Source organism: Elgaria multicarinata, chromosome 3, assembly GCF_023053635.1.
Source record: "Elgaria multicarinata webbii isolate HBS135686 ecotype San Diego chromosome 3, rElgMul1.1.pri, whole genome shotgun sequence".
In the NCBI taxonomy this organism is placed as follows: Eukaryota; Metazoa; Chordata; class Lepidosauria; order Squamata; family Anguidae; genus Elgaria; species Elgaria multicarinata.
In genome coordinates, this window is record NC_086173.1 from 142,070,362 (window position 1) to 142,092,128 (window position 21,767).

The 21,767-nt window shown below is 42.7% G+C and overlaps 1 protein-coding gene across 3 annotated transcripts in view; it reads left to right on the forward strand.

Annotated features, from left to right (window-relative positions):
* Positions 1–21,767, forward strand: part of FAM107A (family with sequence similarity 107 member A) — a 65,131-nt gene that overhangs the window by 31,830 nt on the left and 11,534 nt on the right. The window contains exon 1 of one of the 3 annotated variants that reach the window (XM_063123433.1): positions 947–1,146. The exons of the other annotated variants lie outside the window; for them this stretch is intronic. Coding sequence (XP_062979503.1) covers positions 1,080–1,146 — 67 coding nt within the window. The 5' untranslated portion in view covers positions 947–1,079. Of the gene's footprint in view, positions 1–946; positions 1,147–21,767 lie in introns of those variants that run through there. 3 annotated transcript variants of the gene reach the window in all.

Below are 21,767 nucleotides of genomic sequence, written 5' to 3' on the forward strand. Positions count from 1 at the left end.
AGGGAATGCAAGGAGCAGGGAGTGGGTTTGACAAGCCTGGTAATCCACGCTGCTACAGGGTTTCAAAGTTGCGCAGAGCTGCCGGAGGGGGACACATTTTTGCGGATTTCTGGTCTCTCAATATTTGCTCCCCATTCCCACTGTCTCACAAAGGTGCTGCGATTTTTCCTGCCTTGAAGGCCTCACTCACTTCTGCCGTGTAACTGTATCAATTCCACATCGTAGCTACGATGCTGCGTAGTTTGTGTGGGGGGGAATCAGCTAGCAAAGCAGCGTCATATAGATGGCCCCTTGTCCATCCTGGCTTGTGTGAGGGCTTCTCTCTCTCTCTCTCTCTCTCTCTCTCTCTCTCTCTCCATATGGTACCAATAGTGTATCTGTAAGGAAAGCAATCTCTGGTTGCTGCAACCTGGGTGCTAACTATGACGACTGTGTTGATTTGGTGCCGGCTGTTCCGAGCGTAGGAGTCTTGCTGCAAATGTTTCCGTCTAAATTGTCATTCCAGCAACTCCTCAGCTCCTCGGAAGCCGGTTTCCATAACTCTTTCTTTTGCACCATGCTACCCACTTGCAAATAATTTACAAAAGGCGGCCGAGAGGGAGGGGGAAATCTTTCTGAAACGCACACAAAACATGATTCTTTAGCACAGAAGGCGAGGTGGCGCTTATTTATTTATTACTAAGTTCACAGCACGGCCAACAAAGCTGAAGGGCAAAGGCATCTCAAAGGCCCCCTTCTTAAAGGTGTGGGCTGACGCTTTTGCACAGCAAGTCATGTAATGTTACAGGATCCGAGGGAAATGGTTTTGTTCCGAGCAGAATGTGCTTGTCAGCAGGGGAGGGCAGCCGCTATACAGCCTCTCGTGGAGTCACGTGACCGCTTATTCTTGTTGCCTCTGAAGAGATCTTTGCAGAAGTGAGAGAGCTCAGCCGTACCCTGCCAAAAAGTCATGCACACTTAGAAACATGCAGAAGTACGGAAAGCAAGGAGAGGCTTAAGACAGCCAGGACAGTGCTAGGAAACTGAGACAGACAGACAGACAGACAGACAGAGAACTGAGGGGCTTGAGGACACAGAGGATGGAAGACCAGGTGAGAATCCCACCTGGAGCAACTGGGCTGTACAGAGCAATGCTAGTCAAATCAGGTAAGCACAAACCAGATCATGTTTTCTGAGACGCACAAGAAATCCAACTGACACTGTATCTGGAGGTGGAGCACACAAACATATTTTATTTGATGACAGGGATTATAGGTCTCCTGCTGTCATAGAGCTTAACTTTTGGATTCTGTGTTTGTGTGTGTGTGTGTGTATGTATGTATATCTGTGTGTGTATATATATATATATATATATATATATATATATATATATATATATATATATCTTCCTAGCGATTCTGTTCATTCACTGAGCTTTGCTGTCCTGAGATGTCTTGTTGGGGTGGTCTTTTCGTTTCTTTTAAGCCTTATTTGGTTCTGGGAGACTTTTCACTGTTCCTGTTTCTAGCTTTAACCAAACCTGGCTGATGGCGTGGCCAAACTTGGAAGCTGTAAAGCTAGTTGAGTTGGGCTTTGAAAGGGATTCTCTGCTGGAAAGACCTCCCATGAATAAACCCACGTTGAACTTTTTGTGACATTTTGCTCCCCGTGGTGAACTAGGACTAGAAGAATGCGGGCCCTGGTTCAGAGAGGTCCATAGGTAATTGCCTAATGAACTAACGATGCAAATAACAAAGGACTGTGGTTGTATGTGATTTCTTAGCACTTGTCACTACTATAACAAAAAAGATAAATAAATTGGGGTTTTAAAAAATATTAATAATGCGCAATATATAGCATTGCTTCATATAATGATTCTATTAGCAATATCAGAGAGAATTCTTATATACTTTTGGTGCAGCAGGGCATGGGATCAGTACTGATGTGCTCTTTTCGCAATTTTTTTTAAAATGTTACTGGCTACTGGAAATTTTTGGGTGAAGGTTTAAGTCCTTGACATTTCAGTGAGGCATTTCAAGTGATTCACTGTCTTAGGGGGGATACATGTTGACGGGACTGTAGTCTTCTCTTCTTTTTAATAATCCTCTACAGTCCAGTTCCATTCAGAGAAAGCAGAGCTTCACACTCACTTCAACGGAAAGTTGTGTTGCACCTGTATTAACTAATGCTGGGTTGCCATGTGCATAATCAGGCTTATTTCTGTCTGCGTGGCAAGGAGCACCATGCAGGAAGGCCCATAGGCAACGGAGGTTAAGGGGCCTTTTGCTTTGAGACCTGCTAAGGAGGAATGATGATAATAATCCAGCCCCAAGATGAAATCGGCCTCAGCTTCCAGATACCCTGTTGTATTATCAATGCAGGCAAATTAGCTTTGGTTAATTATTTAATGTTTTAGAGACAGGCTCCCACGAAGAGAGCTGGGATCTTCCTTTCGGAGCCTTTGTTCCTGAGAGACGCATTGTCTGCCTTTGAGGTGCATGATAGGAGAGCAAAAGGTGCCCCGTCTAAAGTTATGCCACGTTTTCCTCTTGGCTGGCAGATGCATCGATGGTGTTGGAATCTCCGCACAAGCCAAACACCCACGAACCTCTGAGGCAAAAGATTGATTCATACAGGAATAATAGTGCAGAGCCACAGTAAGCTCAACGGCGCACATCATGCAAGACATTTGGAGATGATTGGCCAGATAATTAATTACTGAGACAATTGCTGGGAAAGGATTAAGGGTTATAGTTCTATGTTCAACCACATTCTTGGTTGAGTTCCAGGGCCTGCAAGAGATTCCTTATTCACTTAATTAAGAGTGCAAATATTTGTGGATGTGGGAGCTATGTGTAAACATTGAAATGCGCACAAAGGTTTGGAATGAAGTCTGTGTGGTTCATGTCAGACAAGGGTGGAACCAAGAACCTGGTGCTGCAACTATCCTGAAAATCAAAGTTCTCTCTTTCTCTCTCTCTCTCTCTCTTTCTCCCTTTTTTAAGAAAGGAAGAAAAATCAAGTTTCTAGCTCTCATGATTGTAAAGAAATTCTGTGCACGGTATTTAAGCAAGGCTCAGAAAGTAGAATATGGATGCTCTCAAGCTTCAGGAGGCAAGGAAGTAGTGTCCCACCTTAGTCCTTCATTATTCTCTTAGAAGTGATATTTCTACTAGACAACTAACCTCAATCTTTATGCCTTTACTTCTTGTCTATCATCCCATTTCTTTTCAAAATAAAAACGCTCAAAATCTTGGTTGCATAACAAAGTATGTAAAAATTAAATGTATGCAAGTGTTCTTAACTTGCAAATTTTATTCTGGGCACATTTTAATCCAGGGTACTGTGGTTTCGAATATAGTCCTGTTCATCACTTTGAAAAATTGAAAACTTCTACTTTTTAATTCTTGTGAACTGCCCAGAGAGCTTCGGCTATTGGGTGGTATAGAAATGAAATGAAATAAATAAACTGTTCCGCATACCTAGGGTCTTTCACCTGTAGGATGCAACTGTTTTCCACCCATTTTCCAAACCTACCAGCTCCCCAAAACTTGACAACTTCCATCCCATCGGCTTCTCATGCAACCTCGTCATCTCTTTTATCCCCAGCAGTTTTCAGGTGGGTCAGTAGCACAATCTGTCTCCACAGGACTGATGCCAGAGGGCCTCTGGGAAGGCTTCAAGCAGGGCTTGAAGACAAGATTTCTTGCCTGCAGCTGCTCCCAAGCAAATAGTATTCAGGACATGGCTGGCATCAAGGGTAGGCAGGATTGGGCACCTGCAAAGAGCCCACACCCGGTAGGGGTCCTGTGACAAGAGCCCCTTGGAGTTGCTCCTCTTCTTTTCCAGTGCAACTGGTTCATTTGCCTGTCTCTTACTGTGCCCCAGACAATGGTGAAGGTGGGGGGGAGGAGGAGGAGGGCTTGTCACTGCTTACTTGCAGTGATAAGAAAGAGGTGAAAAAGGTCAACTCACTGAGGGGCTTTTGAGGATGTCTTACCCAAGGCCCTCAATAACCTGGAGCCAGCACTGATTCAGGGGCATACTGGCTGGGACTGATGAAGTTGTGGAGGGCACATGGTTGGGGAAGGCTGGTTTACATCTTTGCTTATGCCAGATTGAAAGTGAGGAGGGTCAAGAGTTCCTGATCTTGCCATTGTTCTTCTCTTTCTTTCTCTCCGGCTTCAGGGTGGCTTGTTAACCAGGTAGTGCAGCTTACTTTTCTCAAACAACCCATGGTTTGTTGTTGGGTTATTCAGGGTGGTTAACAAGCCACCTTGTGGAAAATGTCCTGGGTTCAGAGTACCTCTCTTGGAATGAACCTATCCATATACTATGATCATCTGTGGCCCTCCTCCAAGTGCCCTCAGAGGATGGAAACAAGGGAGAGGGACTCTTCAATGATGGTCCCCTGTTCATGGAACATTTCCCACAATGAGGCCCGCCTGGTGCCAGCATTGTCATCGTTTTGGCACCAGCTTAAGACTTTTCTCAACTCCCAGGCATTTGACAGCGTATGATAAAGTGCTAATGGGTCCTGGGATTTATTGTTTAAAATTGTTATATTTTTGTATGTAACTGGTTTTATATGTTAGTGTGTTATATTTTTAGGGGTTTTGTAAAGAGCTTTGGCTATTGGACAGTTTTGACATGTAATAAATGAATAAAATGAATAAATGGTGGAGGCAAATCCTTTCGTCAACGTGTGTTGACTAACCAGAGAACAGATTACAGGTAGGACTGATATGGATCACATTGCTAATAGACACACTTGAGCCTAATCTACATCTGCAGCCCTTTGGGGAGCGGGGAGGAATGATCACAGAGTTTTCTGCGCCCGCAATCATTCCTCACAGGCCATACATCATTGAGTTGTCCTGAAATTAAAGGAGAACCATCCCAGGTGAGGTGTTTTTTTCTTACTACTCCTGATGCTTGAACAAGAGCAGAGTTGCAATCGTGCGCAAAGCGGTGATTTAAAAAACAAAACAAAACAAAAACCTCAGCACTGGAAGATGCCGAGACCCATCCAAAACATCGCAAAAATGCTCTAGCCAACCTGAAAGCCCATGGTTTGTTGTTGGGTTGTCCAGGTTTGTAGGGAGACTGGTGGCTCCAATTTTGGTGGGGCGGCAGGTGATTCAATTCTGGGTTTCAGTTAGAACCAGTCAGACGTCTAAAGGAACTATCCAAGGTGCTTAAACCTATCCCCAAATGGTGTCCATTACCTTGGATAGCTCCTTTAGGCTTCTAGCTGGTTCTAACTAAAACCCGGGATGGAATCCCAACCCCACTGAAATTGGAGCCACCACTACCTTGAGGTAAAAGCGAACTCAGACTGTAAAGCAAAGGTGGCACCTCCACTTCAAACTGGCAGTGATAGAGGAATGAAGGTAGGTGAAGGCCTTGTAATTGCCCTTGAACACCTCTCCCAACATGAACCTGCCCGCTCACTGCACTCTACATCTAAGGTCCTCCTCCAAGTGCTTACTCTGAGGGAAGCTTGGAGGATGGCAACAAGGGAAAGGACCTTTTCCGTGGTGGCCCCCCAATTATGGAATGATCTCCCCAATGAGGCTTGCCTGGCACCAACATTGTTATCTTTCTCTTCTCCCAGGCATTTAACAGCATTTAACAACATGAGCCGAGTTTGTTTTTTTAACGTACCCCAGAATAGCTGTTTTTATAAGGATACTGTTGTTTTTATGCTTTTTTTTTTTTACTTTGTATATTTGTTTTTAACGTTTACTGTTTTTAACTTTTGTAAACCGCCCAGAGAGCTTCAGCTATGGGGCAGTATATTAATGCAATAAATAAATAAACAAATATAATAATCATAGAATCATAGAATAGCAGAGTTGGAAGGGGCCTATAAGGCCATCGAGTCCAACCCCCTGCTCAGTGCAGGAATCCACCCCTGACAGATAGTTGTCCAGCTGCCTCTTGAATGCCTCTAGTGTGAGAGAGCCCACAACCTCCCTAGGTAACTGATTCCATTGTCGTACTGCTCTAACAGTCAGGAAGTTTTTTCCTGATGTCCAGCTGGAATCTGGCTTCCTTTAATAATGGAGATGGGAAAGAAAGGCTGGGGGAGACAACGGGAGGTTGATGGACAAGCTAACTGTCAGCTGTGTGACTCTGCCACCCAACAAAGCAGCCCTTTGTTTGTTATCTTCTCCCTTTAGTTGGTTGCTTTGATTGTTTCTTGTTAAACAGTTGATCTGGCAGTTGTCCTTCAACCAAATCTTGAAGTCTCTCTTGTTCCTCTGTGTGTGTGTGTGTGTGTGTGTGTGTGTTGTAGTGAGGAGGAAGATAGAATTCTGACATGGCTTTCCACCAAGGCTTGGTGTTGCAGCCTAGATGCAGGACAAGGGAAACCCAATTACAATTCCCATTGACCAATATGATAATGCGCATGCATGTGGCTCACCAGCACATATGTGCCAAAAGTGTGAGGACCAGTGTGGTGTAGTGATTAGAGTGATGGACTGGGAGTAAGGAGATCTGAGTTCTAGTCCCCACTCAGCCATGAAGCTCACTGGGTGACTTTGGGTCCATCACTGACTCTCAGCCTAACCTACCTCACAGGGTTGTTGTGAGTATGAAATAGAGAGGATGAGGAGGATCATGTAAGCCACCCTAGGTTCCTTGCAACAAGAAAAAAATGGTGGGATATAAATATGTTGAGCCCAGTAGTCAGAACTCTTGGAAAACAGGAAAGATTTTTCTGACTGCTTGACAAAAAAAGCTCATAAGTACAGTTTGGGCCTGAGGATATCCAAAGGATCACCCTTTCCCAGTTGAACTTGCCTGTTTATTAAGATCTACAAAAGAGGCCTTCCTTTGCAGTCCACTGTCATGGCGATGTCGTGGGACAGGGCCTTTTTGATAGTGGCTCTCTGGTTGTGGAACTCCTTCCTCTGGTGGACCCATACTTCCTGCATGCAGCTATTTTACCAGACCTTTGGTTTTGTTCAATTTGTTTTAATTCAGTAACAAGAACGAAAGTGGGGTATTTATATTAATGTTACAATATTCGTGATGTTTTGACCTACAATTTTTATCATCCCTCACCATTGGCTATAGTAGCTTGGGCTGATGGGAGTTGTAGGCCCAAAGGGCCACTATAGGACCTGGTAAATACTGAGCTGATTCTCAATTGAGCCGAGGGGCTTTTGCCCATTCCTAGTAGTATAATACGAGTAGCCATCACTGTAAGGTTTTTTTGCAGGATGTCTGAACTAATGATGTTGAAGTATTCTGAGCAATTAGAAAAGAACTATATCAAAGAAATGTATCCTATCGTTACAGCAAAAGAGTATTTGACCATCCACCAATTTCCAGCACTCTCTGCCAGATCCTTTCATGACTCCATGGTCCATGTGGGGTGACCATGCTGCTAAACCAATTAGTACTTGCAATAGTGTCACAATGAGAAGGGCTAAGTCAGCTATTCCTAATTATAACTGAGTTGGGCTTCTACAGACTTTTTAAATCACAAGATTCTTGTGCTCCTTCAAATCTCACCTCAGAAATCTCTATGACACGATGGCCTAATCTACACCAAGCAGGATATTGCACTATGAAAGCGGTATGAAAGCAGTATATAAGAGGCAGGAGCCACACCAAGCAGGATATAGCAGTATGAAAGTGGTATATGGTATGTGTCAATGTGCCCCAACAGTTGTTAGTGCACTTCAACACCGCTACAAAGCAGTAGTGTGGCTCCTGCCTTTTATATAACACTTCCATACCGCTTTCATAGTGCAATGTCCTGCTTGGTGTAGATTAGGCCTTCGATTTAGTCGTTTCAGAAACAGAGGTGTTGACATGTTTCATCATTCTTCCTAACCCCATCCCATTCATTTCCATACAATTAGAGGAGAGGAATTGTGCTGCATTCTTGTACCCCTCCTAAAAAACAACAGAAAACATGATTTCTAGAGCACTGTTTTAGTAGGATAAGGTGGGGGAGTGGGTATCATTTCTTCTTCTTTTAATACTATTTTTTATTGATTTTCAAGTAAGGACAAATACAATAAACACACAGAGTAAAAGAAAACACTCTACAACAATACATATGTTCCCACAGCACCACTATAAAAAGCATGGGTGTTCATACCTCCAATAAGCACTTAGTAAATATGGAAATCTTAAACAAATCTATACTTTCTGGTACAGAAAAAGATGCAGGTTAAGTTAGAACCCTCTGACCAAAAGGATTCCTGAGTTATTGGAGGTCTAGGTTCGCCAGGATTCATATTAATAAATGAAAAAAAGTCCAACCCATTTTCCAGAAATGTATCTGATGTTATTTCCCCTCTTGCTAACCTGTTGAGGGTATCATTTCTTCTACAAAAAGTTTATTCAGCAGAGTTTGGAAAAGTTCAGACTTGGGCACTGAAACCTTGAAAGGGAGGAGGGAGAGTTTGAGTTGGCATGGAAACCCTTTTGTATTAAATATTTGTACTTTGGCAGGCAAAATGCTAGTTTTGTTTGATGGACCACTGTAATGTCAGCTTCTTGGAAGCACCAACTGTGTTAGTCAAGGAGAGGGGGGAAAAACCTGATTCCAAATCTTTACTTTTCAGGGGCGCGTATTGTATTTGTGCTTTGAAGTAATTTCCTTTTCTTTAGAAAGCGGCAGGAGATTTTCCGTTTGGTCTTATAAAACCGTGTGATTGCAGAATGGCAAGAGATCTGGATGTGTTCTGTTCTAAGGGGGACCAAACTGTGGCTGAGCAAGAGGCACATGTGAAAGATGTACATGTAGCTCTCAAACACTCCAATTTGCAAGCTGCTGTGTGGGGATGAACTAAGGATCTACTCCGATACCCACTGACAGGGAGTAAGTCCCATTGACCTCAAGGAGCTCATCTACACCAAGCAGGATATTACACTATGAAAGTGGTATGAAAGCGGTATATGGTATGTGTCAATTATATACCACTTCCATACTGCTTTCATACTGGAATATCCTGCTTGGTCTGAATGAGCCCAAGGTTGCATGTCCAAGGTTGCACTGTACAACAGCTTCTACTGGGCAACCTCCCCACACAGTTGCTTTGTAGTGTGGCTTGTCTTGTGGTCAGAGAATTCCATACATCCCATGAATTCTTGGAACACCCACCGTCCCCAAGATAAACACATCAGATGCAGCACTGTCATTTTCTAGCTGGGGGTGGGGGGAATGATTTCTACCTAGTCTTGATGCTATACTCACTGGAATAAACAAAGTAGGATTTAATCTCTTGATACTTCCAATCGCAACTGTTACACTCCAGTGAACTCTTTCATCACTGGATAGAAGTTCATGTCCTGAAAGATGTCTCCTCCTGCTTGACGACCGTGTGATTAAACTAATAACTTAAGTACAAATGGGAGCTGCAACAAAATGTTGCAGTGCAGTTCAAGGTTCCAGCCAGCCAGCTACATCCTCTTCCAGAATACTCCATTCCAGTCACTTTCCCCTTGGTCTATTGTTCCATCTACCACCATCACCACCCCTCTGCAAGTCAGCCAGCATTCAGGGGTGGCCAGTCCACAGAGGCACCAAATTAAGTGAGATGCCAAGTTCAGAGGAGAGAAAAAATACAAATTAAAAATAATAATAACGAATATGTCATTTGTTCAATTCCTATACAGAGGGAATATGAGGTGAGCATGGGACTGATTGGGGATGGTGGGGCTGTGCCAGGCTGCCCAGCCAGCCACCTACTCACCTTTTGGACCCAGTCCTTCCTCAGGCAACACAGGATATTCTCCTGCTCCACTGCCGCTCTCACTTGGAGGCAGGGAGTGAGAGCCCTCCACCCGAGACCAGCCGCTTCCTTTGCCCTTGGAGGTCTGAGCCTAGGTGCTGTAAATCACCGGTGTTAGGAAGATAAGCAGGCTGGAAACGTCAATAAACAGTCCGAGGTCGAAAGCCAAAAGAAACCAGGTCAAACATTATTAAAAGGCAACACATTATTAAAAGGCATTTTAAAATTCAACTGGAAGAGATCAGTCTTTATGGCTTTCTTAAATTCCAGAAGACTGTTAAGTTGATGACTCTCTCCCGACAGGCGATTACACAGTCTGGTCCAAGATCAGGTTATGTTCAGGCAAGGTTCAGGAGCTGGCATGCAAGGAACAAGGGCAAAGGCATGGAAGTACAACAATTGCTTCTAGCACCGCTCAAGGGCTCTGATTGGGATGGTCGTGATTAGGAATGGCTGTCAGTTGCGTTGGCCTGCAGCTGGCTTCTGCCTGTTCCTGTGAATGGACCACTTTCCACACACTCCCAGGCTCAGCTGTTCCTCCTTCCTGCTGTATCTCAAGCTGAGGCACAACACTAGGGCTGGTGGCACCTTGATGGCCGTATTGCCCCAAGGATGCAACAGGGATTCCTCTTCCAGGGACCTCCCTTGGGCATTGTGGATGGGATTTCTGTTCCTTCACAGAGCAGGCAGCTGCACTCATCTCCTTCATTGCTATTATCAGATCCTTTATCCTGATACACTGCTTAGTTTTTTTAAAAATCATTTGGGGCATGTTTTGTTATAAATGATAATATATCTGCTTCCAAAGATATGCTCTCTCTCTCTTTCTCTCTCTCTCTGTGTGTGTGTGTGTTGCTTCTTCATTAAACAGAAAAGAGGGTCAAAATGTTTCCATGTTTACCAAAAACCTCAGCCTAGATCTGCCCTCGGGATCTGAGGGAAGCCAATTGCATGGCTCAGCTAGGATGCCAGTTGCTGCCAAGTATTCTAGGGCCACCCCTGCCAGCATTCCATGCCCACTGAACATGCTCAAACTTCATTGAGTTGTTTTTTTTGTGGGGGGGGATTCCTCTATTTAATTTTTTTTCACTTTTTTTGGTGGGGGGACTTCTGCAAACTTCAGAGTTCACCCAAGCCTCTTGACTCCTCCACCTTGCGTGTGGTTTTTGCCATTTTTGTTACATAGGGATCTACACTTAAGGTGCAATCCAGTGCTGGCTGAAGAATGCCGGGAGATTTAGGACTTTTTTCTGTCTAAATATGCTTAGGATTGTGCCTTGAGAGAATGAGTTCACTATTTGTATACCGGATATCAGTTGAAAAACCGGAATAACCAGATGCACAAGAACCAACTTATAAGGAAGATAATTAACAGGGTTGTGCAATATTACAACAGGAAGGATATAAAAATGTCAAACCTAAATTAAAACTTGAATTAAATCTAATGAAATGGTCATGATTTTTGCAATCTCTCTCTCTATCTCTATCTCTCTTTCTTTCTGTCTGTCTTTCTTTCTGTCTTTTTACTACAGTTCCATACAACCAGAGTCCATATTCAGCAAAGATTAAAGGCCTCAACCCTCATCTCCTTGAAAATCCATGCCAACCCTTCCCCCATCCCATTTCAATTCCTGGGGGAAGCAGTGTATGTGTTTTCCTCCCATATGGACCTGTTTGTGATCTGCACTCAGTTTCTGAGACCCTCCTTGTTGTCTTTTTGCCAAGAGAAGTGTAGCTGGTAGGAACAAGAGAGAGGGCCTTTTCAGTTGTGGTGCTTCAGCTATGGCATTCTTCTTGTAACCAGTACACAGTATCAGGGCCATATTATATCTGTCTTGAAACACCTGCTCTGGTTACCAGTTGCTTTCTGGATACAATTCAAAGTGTTAGTATCGATGTATAAAGCCGTAAATGGGTTAGGACCTGGCTATCTAAGGGATCGCTTCTCTCAATGAGCTTTTCTACATGAGTAATTAATTGCATGTTTATGATTGGTCACTCATGGAGTTTTGCAGGTCCATTACACTATGACATCAACCTCCAGGATGTCTCCTGCACTTTTCCCCTATTATCCCACTTTCATAAAGATTGGAGATAAGCTGTAATAACAGTTAATGGCACTATATTGACAGTGTGTAATTCCAGTGTTGGACTATAATTCAGCCACTTGATGAAAATGTCCACCCAGTGTGCAGCTCCTGTAAGGAAGGCAAACTCCATGTTAGGAATTATAAGAAAAGGAATTGAAAATAAAATGGCCAGTATCATACTGCCTTTATACAAATCTATGGTGCGACCACACTTAGAATACTGTGTACAGTTCTGGTCACCACACCTAAAAAGATATTACAGAGCTGGGAAAAGTACAGAAAAGGGCAACTAAAATTATTAAGGGCTTGAGCATCTCCCCTATGAGGGAAGGTTACAACAGCTGGGATTGTTTAGTTTGGAAAAAAGGAGGTTAAGGGGAGACATGATAGGGGTGTACAAAATTATGCATGGTGTGAAGAATGTGGAGAGGGAGACATTTTTCTCCTTCTCCTATAATACTAGAACCTGGGGTCATCCCATGAAGCTGATTGCTGGGAGATTCAGGACAAATAAAAGAAAGTACTTTTCCACACAACACATAGTTAAACTATAGAATTCACTACCACAGGATTTAGTTATGGCTTTAGTTATGGCTTTAAAGACATTCTGGATGGCTTTAAAAGGGGGTTGGATAAATTCCTGGAGGCAAAGGCAATCAATGGCTACTAGCCCTGATGGTTATGTGCTACCTCCAGCATCTGAGGCAGTAAGCCTGTCTGCACCAGTTGCTTGGTGCTGTTGCACCATGTCCTGCTTTGTTGGTCCCTGGTCAACAGTTAGTTGGCTGCTGTGTGAACAGACTAGATGGACCCTTGGTCTGATCCAGCATGACACTTCTTATGTTTATTTATTTATTTATTCATTTTATTAAATTTATATACCGCCCCATAGTCGAAGCTCTCTGGGCGGTTTACAAAAGTTAAAAACAGTGAACATTAAAAAGTATACAAAATTTAAAACCATCAAAAATATAAAAACAACAGTATAAAACAGTATCCTTTTTATGTATAGGGTAACCAAAGAAAAGGCATACAATACTCCTGTATCTTTAATCATAGAATCATAGAATAGCAGAGTTGGAAGGGGCCTACAAGGCCATCGAGTCCAACCCCCTGCTCAATGCAGGAATCCACCCTAAAGCATCCCTGACAGATGCTTGTCCAGCTGCCTCTTGAAGGCCTCTAGTGTGGGAGAGCCCACAACCTCCCTAGGTAACTGTATCTTTAATGGTTGAATAGAAAAGGGAACTTCACAAGGAGCTGCATGCATACAACTGAAACCTGCTGAAATTCCCTTTTCTATGCAACTGTTAAAGATACAGGAGCTCTGCCCTCCTTTTCATATGGTCATATGGTCATAGACAGTTATGCTGTATTGGGCTGTTAGGTAAAGGTTTGGAGGAAGAAAGTAATGCTGTGTGTTCTCTTGGAACCCTGGCTAAAAATGAGTACAAACGTAGGCATGCGCGAGGGGTGTTCCAAGTGTACCCAGGCACACCCTAATGTCTCAAGAAATAAGCACCAAATTGAGGGGGCAACTGAGTAGGGATCCAGAGGGAGATCCAGACACAGTGGGAATGGTCCTCCAACTGCCTTCCAGTTGCCCTCCAGCTGCTCCACTGCCCCCTGCCCCTGATAGCATGCCATTGCTCCCGGCAGCCGGAGCGAAAAGGAATTGCTCTGCCGGGAGCCACACTTCAAAGAGGCCAGGAGGAGGGCCCCCAAAGGCTAATATCACACCCTTCTCCAGCCAGTGTCACCACAAAGCCCCACCAATGCTGGGACTTGAGGAGCATCTCTTCATTCCCCCTTCACCTGCAACAGACCTCCTATGGTCAGGCAAGCCAGACACAGAGTAGGGCATCAGTGTCTACAGTGTTCAATAAATAAATGAATAAAAATAATGTCCTTTATGATTGAGTATTCAATACATGTTTGCCTTTTAAAAAATAATTTAAAAATTAAATTACCTGGGTGCACACCCTAACAAAATATTAATAATATATTTATTTGTTACCCGCCTCTCCCTCTGGATCGAGGCGTACAACACAAATAAAAACACCATAAAATACATACAACTAATTCAAACGTTTAAATTTGTATTCATAAGCTGCGCACGCCTATGAGTACAAAATAATGAAGATGGAGGTGGGGTGATCATCTGGGTTCTTCATAAAAAGGGAGTGAACAAAGTATAGCATTTCCAGAGGAAGGGTTAATGTGGAAGCAAGTTTGATCTCAGTGCAAAACCCCAAAGAGAAGAGTAGAATTGGAGAAGGGCTGGTTTAATTTGATAGCTTAAATGATCAAAGAGATGGATCAGCTCCCTGGTTAAGAAAGTTTTAAAGTGTTGACACTTTTCATTTAGATTTTTTTTTTAAAAAAAAAGACTAATGATGAATATAAAAGCTTTATAAGATCATGAATAGTGTGGGGAAATTCACTTAGGGAACATTACTTATTCTTTCTGTCAAAATATAAGAACTTGCAGTAACTTAATGAAATTAATAGGCAACAGCTTTAAGCAAAAGGAAATACTTCTTCAGTAACAACTTATCATTATCTTTCTATGCTTATTCATTGCCACAGGGTGTTGGGATGGCCTGTAGCATAAATATCTTTTTTTTTAATAGGGTAAGAAAAATTAATGGAGTTTAGATTCTAGTGTAAAGGGGGGAGGAGATTCTCTGTGATCAGTCTGCCACATACAGGGCTGCTTCTGGATTTGCAGCTCTTCAAAGGGTGTTTCTACATGAGGCTTTTATCCCGCATCTTTACCAGGGCTTCTGGTTCTGGATTCCTTGTGGGATTAAGTTTTGGCTCCTTTACAAGTGCTTTTTTTTTTCAGGAGGGGAGAGTTCTTGCTGTGCCATTCTCTATGTTTCAATATACAGCCACTAGGTGGCACTGCGGTGTAGTGGAATTGTGTAAATACACAGAGCGTTTCATAGCACTACCTAAAACAACAACACAATCATGGTTGCAAAGCACAGGAGAGGCCCTAGAGAACATTGATGGTGCTATATAAATTAATAATAACAATAATAATAATAGAAGGATGATGTCGTATAAAGGACCCACAAACTGCCATGAGTGAGCAATCACGAGCACACAATTAAAGCCTTTGTAAAAAGGCTCTAAGGAGGAAAAACCTCAAAGCTGTGACATCCTTACTCTCCAGAGGACTTGCAAATGTTACTGCTTTATGAATGCAACAACAAATAATAACTTGCAAGTGTGAGAGAGTAAGGAACAATCAAATACTATGCAAAGTTGCCCTGAGTGCTATTTTTTGGTAGGAAGACAAGGGGCTCATCTACACCAAGCAGATATTCCACTATGAAAGTGGTATATAAAATGCAGGAGCCACACTACTGCTTTATAGTGGTATTGAAGTGCACTGACAACTGTTGGGGGGCCCATGACACATACCATATACTGCTTTCATATCACTTTCATTGTGTTATATCCTGCTTGTTATAGATGTGTCATGGGCCCCAACAGTTGTCAGTGCACTTCAATACTGCTATAAAGCAGTAGTGTGGCTCCTGCCTTTTATATACCGCTTTCATGCCACTTTCATAGTGGAATATCCTGCTTGGTGTAGATGAGCCCAAGGTATACATTAAATAAATACACATTTTCATGAATGTGCATTACTTTGAATTGTGGCCATTGGTGTCTGTCTATCGGCAGAATAGTTTCCACCCTGTTGCACACACACACACATGCATAGTGCACCCTCAAAATCTGCTCTGGAGAGCAGATGGGAAGGGCACATAGCAGGGTGCAGGAAAAGAAGAGGAATGGGAAGTCCCCGTGTGTTGTGTTGGATGGAACCCACATTTACTTTGAGGCTGTTCATTATAGACTTTGCTGAAGCTAAGCAGCTCTGCTGCTTTCAGTTCAATGGCAGGATATAAATTTATTAAACATATAGTCCATAATACATCAATTGCTCTGTCTCCTAACACCTGTAACGTTGTGTACCCCACTGGTCCTGGTCCTGACTCTGATGTGCACGGGCCTCAAACTGAGGGCCACCAGGGTTAGGGATATCGAGATTTTATGAAATCCATTCCATCTGCGTTTCACAGATTCTCCAATGTCTTTCGTTTCATCATCTGCACATTGATAGAAACAGGGTGGGGCTTTTTTTAGGGATGTACAAGAATTTCATTCCTAGTGGCTAATCTGATCAAGCATCAGCACAAGTGCGAATTAGTGCAAATGCAAATTTGTGCAAATCCCCTCCAAAGGTAAGTAACTGGTTTGCATGACGTCTGTGCAACTTCTGAAAAGACAACCCTCAGGTCAGATTCATAGGAATCTGAACTCATTTTAATTTGTTGCATATTTCAGTGAACATCCCTAACAAGGGTGTATGGCCAGCGTGCGCTACCATGGAGGAGGCATGACTAGCCCATGTGATCTCACTGTTCCTCATACATGTTCAGCGGATACCCCTCAAATTATTTTGGCATAAATCAGGCATACTCCTTTCTTTCTTTCTTTCAACATAAATTTATTATAACGTCGCAAATATACAAAACAAAGCAAAAAAACAAATTCCTTCTGAAATGAACCCAGCATATAATTCCATATAAATGAAAAGAGAAAGAGAATGGATTAATATTACCTTGAAATTTATCATTCCCAAATGCAACAAATGTAACCCGTTTTTCAACAAACTTATTTTCCAGTAAGCAATTTTCTCTTGCACGAATAAAATAGTTTCATCATTGTTGCAATATCCCAAATTCTAAAAAAACACCAACCACCATCTTATAAAGGGGGAGAGCCCTGCATTTCTTCCAAAGAGCAGCTATTGAGATTTTGGCAGTCATAAACTAAATTAATAACCATTTCTATATCACCATCCTCTACATAGCCTTTAAGATAATTTAACTCTCAGTGGATCAGCCAATATTCTGAGAAGTATCCAATGCTGCCGGTCCACATGCAAGACCACTGCTGCTTTTGTTCCATACATGGCCGGCACCTCTGATTTGGTTGCATATGCGGACCCAATCCCTTGTGCAATGGAGATTTAGCACTTCTGGGGGCAAGCTCCAAAATGAGCAGGAACGCTCGTTTGTGCATCAGGGCAGGGAGACCTCCCTTATGTGAGCTCCGCTGACCTAATCCATTCAAGAAATGAGGATAGCCACTCATTTTGGGTTGCCTCCAGAAGTGCTAAACCTCCCTTCTGAAAGTAGAGGGTGCTGCTTGCAGAACAGAATTGATGGGAGCGCCCACGCACGGCCAGTCACCATTGGATTCTGCCCTTAATATACAATGATTTCCTCAACGTAAAGTAAAATACTACACCAGTACGGCTTGATATTTTCACAGTGCTAAAAGATATGTAAATAATCTGCTTTTAATTGTCCACACCTCCAACATCTCTCATGTCCTAATCTATATATCTTTTTTTTCTTTTATGATGTTAAGTACCATTACTGCAAAGTTTTCAACATGTTTTGTTAACATGTTATCCCATATCCCAGTGTTATCCCATATCCATTGTCAAACCTCTGTTGACAAAACCGTATCTAGATCTTTCTCCCATTTTTCCTGATATCTTGATATAGCTCTAATTTGTATACCCTTTAGGACTGCATAGACTTATACCAGATGGGATTTTATAAAGTATTTCAAACTGTGATAACTACATAACTAGACTGTAAAGTTATGTCTTATTTGAAAATACGAGGAGCCTACTTTAGCCTGCAACTAGCTGTTTTTGTGCTTCTGCAAGATGATAACATTCTCATCTTTGACAAAGTCTATCTCTTAAAATCTCTCGTCTGTTTGTTAATTTATATCTGATGTAAGTGATGATAAATCTCATATGATCCTATCTTTATACTTAGCCCATAAGTCAAAAATTGCTTTAACACATGGGTTCCCCAATATCTTAATCTTATCGTCTTTCCTAAGACACCATAAAGCATCTTTTAAAATGAATATTGACCATTCTGCTCATAACATTCTACTGCTGTTTTTTTTAATCAAGTCTAACATTAATCAATCAACAATATTTCAAGAATAAAGACATATTCACCATTTGTAATGCCCCCATACCTCCAGATTTGTGGCAGTAGGGGTCTAATTCTGCACGTGGCAATTTGCAATACAGTTGTCATGCGTTGGTGATGCTGAAACTCTCCATAGGTTGGGTTTTTTCCAATAGCCATCACATGCTGAGATTATTAAAATGTATAGGAACATGTCGTAAAATTAGAGCATAAAGAATTGGTCCCATATACTAGCTCTGAGAAGCTAGAGAAGCAGTTTAGTCTCCTTTTTTTTTAGAAACAAAGAGCCGTTCCCAATGAACTTGCCGTCTACCTAAGAACCATGCAAATCATGGGTGAACTGTTTAACTCATTTTATCAAACAACCCTTTCTAGCAGAGATGGTTGAACTTTTAGTAGACATTACTTCTCCCCCGCCCCTCTCCGTCGCCTAGGAGTTTAAAACATTACCAAATACTCCAAACCCATTGTAAATTATTGTCAACATGATTTACCTATATGGTCAGATATGATCTCAGCTTAATTTAAACTGGAACTAGCTTGCCTATCGCTTAGTATTGACCAGTCTTGCCAGTTCCTTTACAACTGGTATAGGGCCTGTTAGAGGGTCCAGTCACAAAAATGTTGTGAAAATTTAAAAAATTGTGACAACTACAAAAATTTCTAGGCTCAGCCAAAGTTCTAGATTGGGAGTGGGGTTGCTTCTCTATGTGTTGCTGGACTACAACTCCCATCTTCACTGACCACTGTCAATGCTGCCTGAGACTGATGAGAGTTATAGTACAACAACGTCTGCAGGTACTGAGTGCTAGGTTCTTTTCTCTTTAAAGACAACTCTATTTTGCTTTACAAAACGTGTGAATTTATTACTACCGTATTTCTTCTATTCTAAGACGCACTTTTCCCCCAATATAAACATCTCTAAAAACAGGGTGCGTCTTAGAATCACAGGTGCATTAATTATTTCTTAGAATCAAAGCATTTTTTCTGTTGGTGGTACTGAAATTAGTGTGCGTCTTACAATTGATGGCGTCTTAGAATCGAAGAAATATGGTAATACACTGTGCATTACTTACAAAATGTGTGACACAGCAAGCGTGATCCATCAAAAGTCTGTTCTACCCCTCCTTTTTATTGATACGAGAGAAAATATTTGTCTCAAACTCACTCAACTTGTCAAGTATGTGCATGCTTCACTTACAATGAGCTTGCAGCGACCCACACAATATTCTTGGCAATTATTCTAAGTTTTGTCAACATCAACATTCTGCTCTCCGTCAATCCAGGCATTTAGTAATGCTTTGAAGTTCATTGTTCTCTGCACAGTCTAATTATTCACCTGCACTGCTGCACAAAGTAGAGAGAGAAATAGAGGGACTGGTAGAGGTATGCAGCAGAAGTATTCCCATAGTCTTTGCGTGATCCTCAGGTGCTTCTGGTTTTCCTCAAACCACAGAATGAGCCCATGGCTAAGACAAAATGTTTGTGAACCACAACACACTAGAACAGCATTCCCCAACCTGGTGCCCTCCATATGTTTTGGACTTCAACTCCCATCAGCCCCAGTCTGCATGGAATTCTGGGAGTTGTGATCCAAAACATCTGGAAGTCACCAGGGTGGGGAAGGCGGCTTTGGGATATGTCCCTCTGAAGTGCTCCGTATATTATATTGCCACAGAAACTGGTATCTGTTGCAGATTTCAGGTACGGAACACATGAGTTCACATGCTCTTATGGTCAGGCTCCCTACCCTTCTGGCAAACACCATTGACATGGATGATGGGGGGGGGGAACTCATTATGTAATGGCCCCAATTCACTCCATGAGTTCCAGAAGATGACACAACACCAAGGGCAAGGAGAGGAATTGACCGTAGAGTTGCCACTCCTTGTGGTGAATGTAATGGTTGTTAACCATGCACAAGCCACCTTGAGAATCCATGGCTTGTTATTAGATTGTTGTTAGGTTCTTATTTGAAGGTGTCCTCTATTTGATAGGCTCTATTGATGGGCTTATGGGAAAAAACCTAAGAAGGGAACAACAGGGGGCTTGAAGTTGCCCATCAATACTTTGCACCTAGATCGCAGACTGAGCAGGCAGACCGTTCACCTGGTCAGTCTTCCTCAGTGTGGTGAGATGTGTTGTATTTTTATGCAATGAATGCCTATCAGTATAAGCCTAGCCTCCTATGTACTATTTCATACCCAGGCCAACCGTCCCAAACCTGGTGCCTTCCAGATGTGTCAGACTACAGCTCCCAGCATCCCCATCAGCCAGCATGGTGGGATGATGGGAGTTGTAGTGTAGGGTGACCATATGGAAAGGAGGACAGGGCCTTGGTATCTTTAACAGTTGTATTGAAAAGGGAATTTCAGCAGGTGTCATTTGTATGCATGCAGCACCTGGTGAAATCCCCTCTTCATCACCACAGTGAAAACTGCAGGAGCTATACTAGAGTGACCAGATACAAAAGAGGGAAGGGCTCCTGCAGCTTTCACTTTTGTGATGATGAGGGAATTTCACCAGGTGCCACATGCATACCAATGACACCTGCTGACATTCCCTTTTCTATGCAACAGTTAAAGATACAGGAGCCCTGTCCTCCTTTCCATAGGGTCACCCAGTCTAACACATTTGGATGGCACCATATTGGGGAAGGCAGGTAGAGAAAATACTAAGCTAAATGGACCAATGGCCTTACTTGGTATAGGCAGCTTCCTATGTTCCTATTCCCATTTTACAGTCGGGGGCCTAAAACTGAATGACAACAAATTCATGGCAGAGCAGGCCTTGGTACAGACTTTTCTTAGGCCCTATAGCTCTCCAGCGTCTGGCTACGGTATTCCCCACATAGCTTGCAGACTCATTGAGCGAGGTTCTAGCTTTCATAGCTAAGAAAACAGTGTTTGAAATTGTGCAGGGCTTGTCTGGAAAAGATCCACTGGTTGAGCCTTGCCCAAGGGCTCTCAAAAACCTGGAGCCGGCTCTGGTTCAAAGGAAGGAGCTCTTCAAAGAAACAGTTCAAGTAATGGCGCTGCGCAGTTCTGAGATAAGACCTTGTGTTGTATGAGGCGAGGGCGATTTGCAGCAAGGAACGCCTGTGAAAAATATTTTTTAAAAAATGGTGTCAAACCTAAACAAAACCAGCCTTTTTGTGGTGAGGAAATTTCACCAGGTTCTCCATATTTATACAAATGACTCAATACAACTGTTAAAGATACAGGAGCCCTGTCCTCCTTTTCATATGGTCACCCTAGAACAGCAGTTTCTCTTATAGAAAATAATTCGGTTGTGGAAGGCTTCGCTGGACCCACCATTCCTGTGGCGTTTAATTGTAGCACTGAACTTTTCACCCCAATTATGCTGATGTAATCGGTTGTGATCTGTTTTTCCCCTCTGTTTTTCTCTCTCCATAGCAGTGGGATACTAGTCCTGTTAGCATGCAACAGGAAGCTGTTCAGCACTGTGAATTCATTTTTTTACCCCAAAAAAGTTCTCTTTGAACTTTATCTGATTTTAATTCACTTAACACTACCCTACTTCCTCTCGGCTTTCACGTTGACTTCTGGAATCTCTCAGCGAATATAGGATGCAGGTTGACATGGCAGGCAGAGGGGGCAGGTTGGAAGGGGGAGAAATGGAGTTCAAATGGGACCAGTGTGTGTGTAGTGGTGAGAGTGTTGGACTAGGTCTTGGGAGATACGGGTCATGGACTCTCAGCCCAGCCTACCTCACAGGGTTGTTGTGAGGATAAAATGGAGAGGAGGAAGATCACGTAAGCCACTTTGGGATCCTTGCAGGAGGAAAAAAGCAGGATATAAATGAAATACATAAACTTGAACGTTCTTAGGGGGTTCAAAGAAAAATCATATGTTGAGGGGAGAGTAGGCCCTGCC